The 14,506-nt window shown below is 40.8% G+C and overlaps 1 protein-coding gene across 2 annotated transcripts in view; it reads left to right on the top strand.

Moving 5' to 3' along the window:
- Positions 1-192: 192 nt before the first annotated feature.
- Positions 193-14,506, top strand: part of HIBCH (3-hydroxyisobutyryl-CoA hydrolase) — a 34,740-nt gene continuing 20,426 nt past the window's right edge. The window contains exons 1-6 of one of the 2 annotated variants that reach the window (XM_072341724.1): positions 193-289; positions 1,020-1,062; positions 1,760-1,900; positions 2,622-2,706; positions 3,529-3,609; positions 4,975-5,027. In XM_072341724.1, the coding sequence (XP_072197825.1) occupies positions 258-289; positions 1,020-1,062; positions 1,760-1,900; positions 2,622-2,706; positions 3,529-3,609; positions 4,975-5,027 (435 nt within the window). In that variant the 5' untranslated portion in view covers positions 193-257. The remainder of the gene's footprint in view (positions 290-1,019; positions 1,063-1,759; positions 1,901-2,621; positions 2,707-3,528; positions 3,610-4,974; positions 5,028-14,506) is intronic. The other variant, XM_072341725.1, reaches the window with a different exon arrangement.

Raw genomic sequence — 14,506 nt, 5'->3', positions numbered from 1 at the left:
GCGCGCTGCGCTCCGCGGCCGGCGAGGCCTTCAGCTGGCGTCCCATACAGGTGTAAACCAGGACGGGCAGCGCCGAGCTCGCTACGATGAGAGATAAAGAAGCCAGCTAGCGCCAGGCAGCCACCACCGCCTTCTCACACCCGCGTTGCCCTTTCGGGACAACCCCCCCACCGGCGGAAAGTCACACGAGCGCCGCGCATGCGCCCGCCCCGCCTTACCGCCGCCGATGACGGAGATCGACGGCGCCGGCTGCCGCCATGGCGGCCCGCCTGCTGATGGCGCCGCACAGGTAACGGCCGGTCTGTTCCCGCGCTCCCACCTCAGGGCCCGGTGCCGTCAGGAGGCGGCTGTAGGGCCGGAGACGCTCGGGCCCCTCTGCCCTGTCTAGAGCTGGGGGCGGGTGGGCGTGTAGGCGGCTAGCTCGGGTTCGGCTCGCTCGGCTGTGTGCGGTCAGCTAACCTCTGAGCTTGGGGGAGCGTGACCCCTAAGGGGACATAACACGGGTGCGTGCTAGCTTGCTACGGCTGTGCCCGGTCCCAAAAGGTGACCTTGTGTAGGACAGCAGGCCGCGAGAGCGTGCAGCCACTGCAGGAGTGCAGCTGGCCAGGCCTGTGTGTACACAAGCTGCAGAGAGACAACGCTTCTGCCTCATGTTAACATAAGCCTGGCACCTGTAGTCTAAAGTCCAACAAAAGCCACAGTTCTAAGGCATTAGAGATGTTGCCGTTTACTAAAAACATCCCCCAGACTCCCACTTAGCCCTATTAGCACCCAGACCTCAGAGCTTCAAACTGGTTGAATACCCCAAAACCAGTAACTGCTCTTTGCCACCTTATTATATAACAAACAGTGACACCTCCAACCGGTTTGATCTCAAAATAGCTCTTGCTTAAGCAAAAGTAGAACATAGAGCAATCCCAGCTAGGAATCTTTCAGACAACTCTGCATTGCTCAGCATTTGTGTGCTTGGGGATTGTACAGCTGTTTTATAGCTACAGCTCTTAACATTTCTTTTTCAGACCGAAGCCCTTTAACAGACTGCAAGTAATATTACAGCATTTGGTAAGAACAGCATGCTGTTTGACCAAGGTGGAAGCTTTTGGGACACTACTGAGACAGACAACACAAGCAACTTCCAACATGTCTGTTCATGATGCTTCTAAGTACCATTTGAGCATAACATTGCCCCTATCTTTGAGCACTCTCTTATAACTGTGTATTAGATCTTAAACAAAACCCAATTATTTAAGCCTTAATAAATGTAGCTTGCTCCTGTGCTGCCTGCCTTATATTTTCCCCTACATATTGATCCACTTTGAAATCAATAATGAAAATAGTTTAGTGAGCAGGTCTCTGCTAGTAGAAACAACATACAGTCAAAAGCTGTGTGCTCATTCAGGCTTGTATCAAACTATCCCTAAGACACCTGGAATTCTTACTGTCACTGTTGCAGGTGTTTGCAGAATGTCAGTCTTAAACATAGTTTTATGCTTATTTGTTTGAAGTACCTCAGATGTCTTGGTCAAACCACGTATGACTCAAGAGCTTGTTGGAAGTTTGTTGTAGGAAGTGATTTCAAATGGACTCTGTAAGAAGTACAAATACTTTAAGTACATCAGGAAGGCCTTAGCTTGGAATTCAATGTGTATGTTCCTAATCCTTAAACTGTGAGTCTTAAGAGTATGTTTCCATAAACTTCCTTGTATGTTACTTGAGGTTCCAAAGCCGTTCGCTTTACTTAGTGTCTTTGCACTTACAGAAAACTTCTAAGCATACCGATTCCACAGCTGATGTTCTGTTGCAAAAGAAAGGAGGTGCAGGAATAATAACTTTGAACAGACCCAAGGTTCTCAATGCACTAAGTTTGAGAATGATCCAACAAATTTATCCACAAATCAAGGTGAGTAGCTGTTACATCAACAGATTGCAGTTTTTAGATTCAGCTTGACTCTGCATAGCACACTGTGTGAGATCACTGGCTAATGAGCTCAGATCTATAGGATGGAAAGTAAAAGGCAATTTCAAGCACATTAGGAAAAGAAGCCAAAGCAAAAAGCTGTCAGACAAAAAGTAAACTTCTAGCATCTACACAGATAAAACACTCATATTAACGCTAAGTCTGAATTAAAGGCAAGCAGCTGTCAGCATTCATACAGTCCTATTTGCAACGCGCAGCTCATCATGCACATATTCCAAGCTATACTTAGTCCTAACTATCCGAGCTCTTAAATGAGTGCATGCTTGGTTGGGAAGCTGCAAAACTGAAACTAACAATACAAGTCACTAGGAAGGAAGTTGCTTTTACTTTTGTTCCTTGCAGAGTAGCTTTATGGAGTTGAAGGTAAAGTTCCTACAAGGTAGTGAAGCGATGTGACATTTTAAGCATTCAAATAATCCTTTTTTAGTTGAGTGATGTTATTTATCATATTGAGGATGTCAGACATGAAATACCAGTGTTGCTGAGATAGTTAGATGACTGATACTTAGCCCTCTGACTTCCAACAAACTACTTTAAGTATGTTGTTTTTTCTGGAAGCAAATCATAATCATGCACTGTCCACAGGCTGTATATTTTCATGCACAGCCTTTAACCTTATGTGGGAACTTCTACCTCTCTTTAGGCTTGGGAACAAGACCCTGAAACTTTCCTAATAATTATAAAGGGAACCGGAGAGAAAGCTTTTTGTGCTGGTGGTGATGTTAGAGGTAAGGACTCTTAAACCAATTTCTATTCCTTTATACCGAGTTCTAACAGTTCTCTCACGATAACGCAGCAAGGTGTCTTAAGTCAGCACAGCTCATCTCTCACTGTTAAATAGCAAGCGTCCATTTGCCCGGGTCACAGTAAATAAAGGAATTCTATGCACGCAAAGTAGTAGCTGTGAAAGGTATGTCAGAAGTTTGCTTATGATGAACTGGCAAGAGTAGCCAATCATTTTTAGAAAGAGAGGATACCTACCCAGTGTTTCCTTATTGACTAATTCCTTACAAGAAATTAGAAGGGTCTCAATGGGTAGCACTGTTACTATTGAATAATTTATGTCTGACATTTGACTCAGAGATGGGAAGATACATAGCTGAGTGCAGGGATCAGTGTATTCACAACTAAGCTGTAACTACGTACAATAGGAAGTCTCTAAATGTGAGAAACAGTTGTTTAAAAGCTTTAGTAAACAAGCAACAGAGATGGTTGTTAAATTACACCCAGCTCTTACCATTATTTCCATTTTTAGTATTCAGTCCAGTTCTAAGTGGCTGGTCCATATACTGATATGAAACCACTTGCCAACCATCACAATAAGTCTCAGAAGTACGTGACAAACTCCACAAGGTAATGAAAGGCGCTCTATTGTGATAGTCTGTTTTCATAATTCAGTTTGTTAAGTTTATTTGCTCAGTTAAAATAAAGCAGGATTAGGTGGTTGTTTGCTCTAGGACCAAGACTCTTAAATAATATTAATAGAACTTACACAAACCAGTACTAAAATTAATACTGCAGTGATTTTTCAAACTTCTGTTTCTCTTAAGCTATTGCAGATGCAGTAAAAGCTGGAGATAGACTGACACGAGATTACTTCAGAGAAGAATATACCCTGAACAACGCTGTCGGTATGTCTTACAGAACACTTAAACACAAAGTAGTTCCCTAACAATGGCTTGAAATATAAATTCACTTTCTCTTTTCTAGTCCATAACAGATACAATAAAATCAGTAATTTATTTAAAAGCCAAGTCCAATACTAGTAAAGAAACAACTCATTTTCATACCTCGCACACTCTTTGTGTTTAACCTATTGCAGTTACCTCATTCCATCCCGCTGTTCTTGGTAGGCCTGAAAAGCTGTTTTTGTTTGATTAAACAAGGTTCTCAGCCTTAGCATCTTTCAGTGTGCCTTCTTGCTTTCAGCTTGATGTTTCTTGTAAGAGCTAACTATTGGAATGGCAAACATCACAAGAAATGATATGCAAATGCATGTTTGCTTGTTTTAAGCGATTAGGATATTTTATACCTTAAGCTCATGTAGTTACAAAACCTAGGTTTTAAGTAATCCCTGCAGGATTGTATTCCTTTAGGATTGAGATTTCTACCAGAAATAAATACTTGATGTTGTACTCCACAACTTGAAACAGACAGGGGAGTTGCTTACACTGCATTTGTTATTATGAAGACATGCCTCTATGGTAATGTAGGTCAAAGACAAGCATCTAGAGCCTACATGCCATCTTAAACGTTCATGCAAAAACAGAGTTTAAGATCCAGTTCTCACATTTTCTAACTAATAACCTCAAAGACTGAAGAGCCTTGTAACATATTTTTTTGTTTTAAAACACATTTCTATACTTGTAGCAGGTACTTGTATCAGAAATGTGATACTTTCTGAGAACTAATCTGAATATTTCCATAAACAGTAATTGAAAGCAGCAGGTCTTTAGTTGTACAGCTCCCAAAAGCGCCAACAATGGGTACAAATAAAGCCACAGTGCTTTAGGATAGCATCTGGACTCGCACCGCTCTAAGGCTGGAACAAGCAGCAGAATTGGCGAGACAGAACACGTTCACACTGCAGAAGGTGATAGTTGTGTCTTGGCTTAAACCTACCTTGGCTTTATGCTCCACTACTGGTACACACACTGTGCTTTTAATCCAGGTGTGAGGCAGGGTGAAACAGGAGCTGTTGCTTCCAACTTCCTGCAAGGCCGCTTAAAATAGCCAGATATGGCTAAGTTAAAAGGAGCCCACACTGACACTTCATGTTCTCTTACAACACTATGGAATGTACTAAGTCAGCTGCTGGCATGTCTTCCCATTGCTTAATAATCACATGGAGCAGCTTTGTTCTTAAAGAGATGATATTTTGTTGTTTAATTTACTATTTTCTGTCGCTCCTGCTTAAGTAAGACATGGGGAAATTTATAGTTAGCTACATACTATTTTTTTTTTGGAGGAAAACCTATTCTGTACCTTTCTTATAGGCACTTGCAAGAAGCCGTATGTTGCCCTTATTGATGGCATTACAATGGGAGGGGTAAGTTCAGTACCTTGGTGTGATACCTGGTGTAGCTTGTTTTCGAGTAATTGAACATGGCTTACCTGAGTTGTATCATGTGCACACAGTGTTTCAAATACTGCAGCTCAGAAACATTTTAACCCAAACCTTTCCTATCTAGCTTGTCAGACTAAATTGCTACTCTTTCTCAACTACTGTGATTGCTGGTGCTAGTAAAACCTTAGAGGCTTCAGCAATAGTCTCATCATTGCAGCAAACACCACCCCAAGGTTTTAAAAGCACAAATTTTCCACTCAACTTTTAATTGTATCTTTATATAGTTCTATTTTCTAATAAAGGACAGTTCTGGGAAAAAAATATATTAAAACATCATTCAAAGCTTCATTTTATCAGATGTTTATAACATGAGTTCCGCAGTTTCCTATTAAGTGATCTAGAAATGCTTCTACTACCTCACCTCTCCATTACTTTCAAATAATGAGTTACAAAACCCTTATTTTCCATTCAGGTTGTGTCTTACTTCTAAAGCATATGACTGGGGGAGACTCCATCACTGCTTGTTCTGCTCGGTCCTAATGGTTGTTTTAGCAATTACTGGTACTCAGTAGTGCCAGTAGGCAGAACCATGCATTTCTACTTCTGTTTGGCACGTGTACATCATAGCAGGGATGAGGGTACAGGAACTAGTTTGAACAATGAATTGACAGCGATGGCTGTCTGCCATATTGCCATATAGATTTACAAGTGCTGACAGATATTTCTGGACTACTAATTACAATTGCTTCAATACAGTTCTTGATACTTGCTCTTCTTTTTAAGGGCTCAGTATTATGGGCTATAACTAATGTAGCTGGAAAGCTGATTCAGTGTTTCTGCTGCCTGTTCACTCAGTCAGCGGGGTTTGTGATTTTGTGTTCATTCTGAATTTTATAGGCCTACTTACTACATGAAATCAATTGTTTTTATTGGGTTGGATCATCAAGTTCCAACCCCCCTGCCACAGGCAGGGCCAGCTTCAGATTGTTGCCTTAATCGGTCTGAATAAGAGGTAATATCCCTTTGTAGAAATAACTTAGCTCCTTTTATCTGTAGTACAGAGGTCCATATAGCTGTTTTAACTAGGATATTTGAAACTTGACATAGGTCTTAGGTTTTGACTACCTGCAAAACATCTTAAGAGGACCTTCCACTGCAGAACCTGATGACTGTAAGCAGTTTTTGTCTTACTGAAAGTAAGTCAAGCCAGTTGTGCAGACATAGCTTTGTTTTTATTGTTTGATTTCTTTCCTTTTGAGACCAGCTCTTCAGGCATTTTTGCCTGACCCTTTTCCACGCAGCAGCTTCTATTCCTCTGCATTCTTTCTCAGTGCTTTAAGAAATAACCTTGTCAGCTGTCTGCTTTAGGCTAAGTTTAGCAAAAGTACAGGCATGTGCATGCAAGACCTCTGAAGCTTTACATTAAGAGCCTTTGTCTCCTGCCTCTCTGAAAACATTAGTACGGCATAACAGCCTAAACCACTATTTTGCAAAAGGCATTTGGCCTCCTCTTACCTCAGGCCTTCTGAAAAAATAAAAAGATGAGACAAGCACATAGTTGCAAAGCCTGTATGCTTTGATGGCAATGAAGTGCGTGTACTCAATTCTTCTTCCACCCTTCAATCTGGTCTGACAGTCAGGATTTTGGTTCTGATATGCTGTATTCGAGCCTTTGCAGTACCACTTCAAGCTCTCAGATTATAGCAGACTTTCATTTTAATGCAATAAAGCCATAGAATATACAGGCTATTTAAATTAAGTTAATCAAAGACAAGGCACAAGAAGTGGAACACCACATGATCCTTCCCCTGCTGCGACTCTTGAATTTCTATCTATTCTTGCGCTCATTTTGTCCATTTTGGTTGTGACCTTTTTGGTTCATGATGAAAAAAAAACCTAACAACTACTCTCTTGGTTCTTTTCTTCTCTGCTGCTGAGCCCCAGAGATCTTGTAGATGCATTTGTTAAGGAAATAAAGCTACAAGGAGCTATGAAAACAAAACTGCCCAGCAGCCAAAGTATTTCTAGAGGTCCTATAGATTGCTCACTATTATTGTGAGGTATGTGTAAATAGAGTGTTCAAAAGGCAGAGTAACCTTGAGTGCCATTTGATTTCCGCTTGTTAGTAGAGATGCAGTTCACTCCAAGGTAATGTCCTTCCTACACAGTGTGCCCTTCCATCAACACTTCTCCATGGAGACATCTGCTGATAGTTCAACAAAGGAGGCAAGAAGCTTTATTTCACAACACCTGTCGATTTCTGTGTGTTTTGTGTTAGTTTCCAGCCGCCTTCCTTTCAGACTGCTCTTCTCTGCCTGCAAGATTTGGTTTCACTTATAGAAATAGTCCAATGCTTTTACAAAAGTTCCTTAACTGCCATGTTTTACCCTTTTCCCCCATCGCTTCCACCATTGGGAACCCAACAAGTGCTGACCTTAAACAAACTTGAGGCTGCAGTGGCTGTTTTCTGTTGTGGTACAAAGAGGTTCACTGTAGCAGGATTCTTAGATTAGGCCCACTTCTGTAGCACATCAAATTGCCATATTCATAGTACTAACTTGCTCTGCTCCTGCTGTAATCATTCACTGGGACAGCATTCATACAAAGGGGTTATTCATGTTATAATTAGATACTCTGTTTTAAATTACTCAGATGCCAGCGGTCAATATTTTTGACACAATCAGGTCATATTTAATCTATTTCACATGCTCACAGTCTGACTGCTTTAGTCCTACAAGGGAGAGGGAGTATTCGTCACTGACAAACCGCAGTAAACACACGAGGAAATAAAACTAATGACTCAAATTCTAATTAAAAGCTAATGGTTTTCATTTGGACTTGAACAATCATAGACCACTTCAAATACTTCTATTTGACTCTCGGCTACTTATCTATGACTGGACGTAAAAAAAATCAATGTTGCCATGCTTAGAAAGGAAAATGCTCCTTTTATGTCACTATGATTACATAGTGCACTGTTCTGCTTTCAAAGTACTTAGAAAAACTAACAGTGTATTAAAAACTCAGTTACTGTGCAGTCAGGCAGTGAAAGTTGTTATTGATTCTCGGCTGTCTAAGATTGGTAGAGGAACTAGAAATTTAATCTTCAGAATGGAACTGGTTCCACTTAATCCTGCTTAGAGGCTGGTAAGCAGTGCTAAGCAGCCATCAGGTGGGGCTGTGGTGCTTCTTTCCTGCACCTCCAACAGAGTCCTAGAGTTTATTAAAAAAACCAAGTTCAATAGAAATGTGTTCTTTAATCTTTTTGTACCTGCCCAGCCTCAGGACAGTAGGCTCAAGTGATAACAGCTGACAAAGCAACCGTGGTGGCATTCCACTAGTAAAAATAGTGAAACAATTGAAACAGCCTGAATACTGCCTTTACTATTAAAGGCTATATGCTGTTGAAGGGCATGGGAAGTATATACTCATGCATTGCTAAGAAATACTACTCAAATTATTGCAGCTGCCCTCTATCCATAGACTTCTTACTTCAAAAAATAAATATCCGAGCAGAAGATAAAATAAAAACTATTTTTAATAATACTGTCTGTAAAATGAAGTTGTGAAGTTGGGTTGCCTGGTTCTAGAGGAGTTCTAGTCTTTCTGAGATGAAAAGAATGCTTTCAGCTCCATCAAAATCCCTTGTTTTTAATGAGGGTTTTGTCACAAACTGAGTTACTGTGTTGGAAAGGGCTATTTCTTAACCTGCTTCCTAGCCAAACAAAGTGAGTTGCACTGATTGGAGTATTGGCTTGGCAATCTTAGAGTTTAAGAGGAATATTGGTTAACACTCAGCTAAGGAAATGGAGCACGAGTAGATGGTGATAGATCCTTTTCGGGAGCAAGAGGACACCACTGTTAGTATAGGGAGGAATCTGAGAAAGCATATTTAGAACGCTGTCTTCCTTACTAAGATGATTTAGAAACCACTTCAGCTAGGCATCATTTCAGAACCAATATTCACCTATTGTTTTTGATGATAATTAGGCTTGATCCTTAGAAAGGTAAATAACAGTCTGGCAGTTCAATTACCCATCACTCAGTGCTGTTGAAGTTTTATGAGCTTAATTATCTGTAAGGCCTAAATAGGTTCTCAGGCATTTCTAAATAAAGACTGTTGCTCAAATGAAGGTATTTATGCCTTTGAACTTCCAAATACAGGATTTTATCCTTCAGTCTGACCTGTCACACAGTATATTTACTAGGCCTACATTAGGAAGTTACCGACTTAAGGGTTGGGTTACGCTTTCTACTTAATTAATGCTTTGAGTTGTATCATAAGAAAGCAACTTCCTGTTGAGCAAGTAGACTTAATGAGTTAACATGCAAAACTTCCAAGATAGAGGTGGAGTTTGGCAGGGATGCCAGCTCTCTTAAGCCCTTTTTACAGAGCTCTTCTTGAAGTTACTCTGACAGTCTTTTTTTTTTCCTGCTATTCACATACAGAGAGAGTAATGGGAGGTTGGAATTACATTACAACTTGCAACTCAGAGATGGCTCAGCTTTGTTTCCACCCTCACTCCCCCAGGTACCAGACCTCACTGGCAGCAGCATGCAGTGCTGACCGCTTGGTTCTCAACAGAGAGAGACCTCACATGGACTTACTGTCAATGTAAAAAGTTACTTGTTAATTGACTCTTTGGGTTCATGAAGGACTTTCCACTACAGCACATAACAACACAATCTCACTGTAAAAGCACTGAGACTACATCTAAGGTAACAATATAAAGCATCCTTCAGGTGACTATATGAGTTGAAGTACTGTTTGAGCCTATGTTAGTCATGCAGATAGCAGTGACCAATAAGGTAAGCTTAAGACTACAAAGCTAAGAGCTGAGGTTATCATCTTACATTTGAAGAAGGGCTAAACAAAGCTTGATGACGCTTAGCAGATTTTCTGCTGTATTTACAAGTCTCTGACATCAAGAATAGTTTGACATCCCACCTTCCCTCATGCCTCGTTTAAAGCTTGAGTGCATGTAGTCATTTCATTCCTGTCTTGCCACACTCACTAAGAACCTTTTGAGGTACTTTCATTCCTTCCTCCCAGTCATCCTGCTTTCACTGGATAGGACTGGTTATTTACTTTTTACCACAGATTAAGTCCTTTGGCCTTCTTGCAGACCTCTGGAATCACTCCAATTCCTGTACTTTACACTTCATTACCAAAAACCAGACAGAATTTCAGCTGGGGGACTCATTAGCACCAAGTAGAGCAGAATAATCATCCCTCATACATTATAGAGATATTCTATCACAGATAGCTCATGCAAACCACAAAGCACCAAATGCCAGGAGGCCACTGCATCCACGTATTTTTAAAGCCATTACTCTCGCACAGCATAACTACCATCACAGTGCATTTCCTTTGCGCTGTTACCATCCCTAGTTCTTTCTTGAATGGAATGTGTACATCAAAGAATAGCTCCTGTTCAATTACCTTTTATGTGATAAAAAGAAAAACCCAAATAAACTCCCTCCTTCAAACCTGAATCATCTGCCATTGCTCTATAGCATATCTTAGGTAGCTCTTTCTGCAACAGCATTGTATCACCACTTGTATTAAACTTAGGGCTGCTGTATGATCTGGAAAACACCAAGTAACCTGTTGCAGAGAAAACACACTCTGCATTTCATTTAACTTTCTCAAACGTAGTAGCTTTCATTTCATTCGTTAGATCTTGATTCCACCATTTCTCCTAAATGAGATTAAATCCTCATCCCACCTGAGTTCCCACTCTCCCCCCAAAAAACATAATCTCAGAGTTAGATAGAAACCTCATTATTTCACTATCCAAGCACCTAATGAAAACTATCAAGTAACACTTGATTAATGATTGGCTTCCACAGTGTCTCAGGTGAGGTACATTCCATTTGGATGTGAACTGCTGCTATCTTAAACATTTTCAGGTCATAGTGCCTGCTGTTCCATAGTGATATCATCTAGGCTGTGTATCATTAGTTTGTCTACATGAGGAACCTGCTGCGTAAGAGGAAGTATCATCAACTCAACAACAGGAAGCTTTGCTAAAACGTAGTTCTGTGAGTGATAACATCACTGTAACCTCTGCCACAGCCAGTTAGCAAGTGCCCAGCACTACAAATAGGAAAAACTCCTTCTATTGTGCAGGAGCACTTCCTTTCTGGATTACACATTCAGTATTACAACTGAAGGTTGTAGCAGACTGCATGAACCGAATACCTAACACTTACCTGGAGCTTTCCATTGTCTGCTTGTACTATTAGCTTTTCTGCAGTAGATCTAATGGCTTCTGTTTTTAGAGGAATCGGAGTCATCTTTTGAGTCAGGTATCAGAACCCAGAGTGTACATCTTTAAGGCAGAAAACTCTTGAGCTGAATTTGGCATCTCCACTCCGTAATAAATCTGTATTGCATCACATGGAGCCTGCTTGTCTTAGTGTAGAATTTGGGTGTGATCTAAGAAGAAACATAAAAAAATTAATCCTCTTCCATACAGGGAAATGCACCTTTTTTAGACTTTCACTTAGCCTTAAGCAAAAGACTTTATAAACACTCAACCATTTTTTGGAGGAGTTAGTAGTGTGTGTTTAAACTCAAGCCTGGCATCTTTGTGAAACTACCTCAGACGTTCTGTAAAGTTCCAGCCCTGTAAAGGAGGCCCTTCACACTCTTAAAATATCTGCAGTCAGTTTTAGTTTAATTTATACCCTAAAATCTGCCCTGAAGTAACTGCCACACTAAATCTGGATAAGCTGCTTTCCAGTTCGCTCTGCCCTTCCCATCTAACTCATGGCATGTGCTGCCCCCAAAACAACCCAACTTCTGGCCTGTATGTTGCAATTATTGCAGAACAGATTAGGGATTTTACAATCAGGTATCGCTTGTACCCTGAAACAAACCTTTGTGATACTGACTGGTGCACTGCTTAGCTTTTGTAATATAGAACATTGAAAACAGTGTTAGAGGAACAAAACCAGATTCTCTCTCTGCTGAAATTACGGTGTCCTTACCATCTGGCATGTAGGTCTGCCTGCTAAGCTCCTCCGACTGATCCTGGACAAATGGCACTCTTGGCTTTGCAGTTAATTAGACCAACATAACAGCAGCTTTTACATCAAAAAGAGATAACTACTGAGTACTCTGATTTGCACGTAGCATTATTCCTCAAAGGCCTGATTACAAAGCACAGACTAGAATACAAGTACCTTAAGTTACAGATTCGATAACAGTAACGCCACAGCACATAAAACTCCATTTCCCCTCTCACACCTGAGCAATGAGTGATATAATTAATGTAAAACCGCAAAAAGGAATGATACCATTATTTTATACCTCGGAAGAGAAGCAGATTTTCTTACCATACATTGCACAGGTGTTATTACAGTTGTACAGCACTTAATGTTTGCCAGCCACAGAGTCAATGCCCTCAGAGTAGCTGTGCAGTGTAATGAGGTAGCGATGACACCATAAAGCAAACACCACTTGCTCACTCTGAGACTAAAGTTGAGGTTCTAAGCTATCCTTTCTAAATGAGTTTCTTGTGTGCAAGTGATGCCCCTACATGTTTACAAGATGTTTCATCTGTAGCTTTATGGAAACCTTTCCTGCCCTTGCACTGCTCAGTGTCATTGTGGAGATGTGCATGCTTCTGTGTGGAGCCATTCTTTACACTGAGCATTAGTCCTTTTTAACAACTGCACCATTTTCCCTTGGTTCTGGGCCTTCCTGAACTACCTCCTATTGAATGAGTTTACTCATAACACTATTAACGCTCTCCTTCCCTTTGTTATAGATCAAGAAGGAATCTGAAGAACAGTGTTTTCATCCTGCTCCTTCACTCTTCAATATTCTCAATAACGTTTCCCTCTTCCCAGAATCATGTGAAAACATTTTCTCCTTGAGTTAGTTTTAAGTCTGTTTTCATCTCCTTTTTAAACTTTGTTTGTTCCCTCAGAACAAATCCGTTGTGTCCAACTTCCCTTAGGTTGTTCTTGTCACCCTAAATAACTGCACTCCTGTCTAACTAGAACTGTTGCATGTATAGAATGCTGCAAGAAACACTTCAGGTTTAACAGAAAGCCCAAAAGCTGCCTTGTTTGCTGCATACACCTTTCTGAAATGCATCCCCAGCTTTCCCTGCAGCCATTAAGATGTGCATATGTAAATCTAAGGGTACTCCCGAAGTAGCTGTAGCTGTGCTCTTAGGTAGTTTGGGGGCACAAAAGGAATATTTTTTAGGTTCGGTAGTTATCTTGATTTTAGCCCTACCAACTAAATCACAGCTGGAAAGGTCAGCCTCTTTACTGCAGAGATGTATGTTTGCCTACCACTACTGCTTCTGTGTAGTCTATGGGCTGGAACTGCAACTCAACCATTTAGTGCTTGCCATGAGAAGGCTGGATCAGTACCAGTGGACTAACTGTGGGGGTGAAAAACAGTTGTTGGAGATAAGTATCCTAATAAAAGTAGCATGAAGTCATTGATGAGTATTAGCTTGTTGTGGAAAAAACAAACAAACAAAAAAAAGGGTTTTGGAACCATTAAATTCTGCTCTTCAAGGAATTGATGTGCAACATGGTCTGCGTATTTGGTTTTCAGGTCTCATGGTAGAAAGAAACTAACCTAAATGATTACTACTAATATAACTGAATCACAGTTGTTTAAATAATTAGGAATCAAGATAGAGAGTTACACAGGTAAATAACAGCTCCACTGACAACAAAACCAAGCTGCTTCCAGCAAGTTCTCAGCAATACTAGAGAAAGCATTCACAGGCAGGCCAGGAATTAAATAGAAATAGAAGATTCAGACTCACCCAGCTGAATAAGAAACCCTCAAGCAAGACAGCACTCCACAAAAAGCAACCCAAAAGAAGCTGTCCCTTCAGTGCTTGGTATTTATATGAGCCATGGGGCTCCACTCTCAGCCCACCCCTTCTGTTCAGCTGGGGAGCACAGGTGCACACAATTTGTGCTCCCTGGGGCAGACTCAGCCCTTCACCAGGTGCTCCATCACCGCTTCAAGCCCTGACCTAACAGCTCCCTAAATCACCATACAAGATATTCATAAATTAGAGGTTTTTTGTGATTTTTTTGGTGTGCCATATTTGAAACTGTGGCAGAGATTTAAGTAAGCTTCTGGAAACCTACAGTGTTCTGTGCCATCAGAATATTCACCAAACAGTGGCTGGCATTCATAGCACAGGCTCTTATAGACTTGACCTTATCCAGGCCATCGATCCACTCTGTCCAGATCCCTCAGTTTAAGATGCGCTGTGTCTGGATGTGAGGCATAATGCTCTTACGCCAGTGATTTTTGAAAGTAAAATTCAGATACCTTATTGGCTTTTTCAGAAGCCAGCTTACGAATTTGAACAGAAATATGTAAAAGATTTGTTTATATTAATATATGACTGTGTGCCTTTTTCAGGTACGCTGACTCTAATAGTAATGGTGTAACACACTCTATTTGTCAT

This window comes from Excalfactoria chinensis, chromosome 7 (assembly GCF_039878825.1).
Source record: "Excalfactoria chinensis isolate bCotChi1 chromosome 7, bCotChi1.hap2, whole genome shotgun sequence".
Classification (NCBI taxonomy): domain Eukaryota; kingdom Metazoa; phylum Chordata; class Aves; order Galliformes; family Phasianidae; genus Excalfactoria; species Excalfactoria chinensis.
This window is presented reverse-complemented; position numbering and strand designations above follow the sequence as displayed.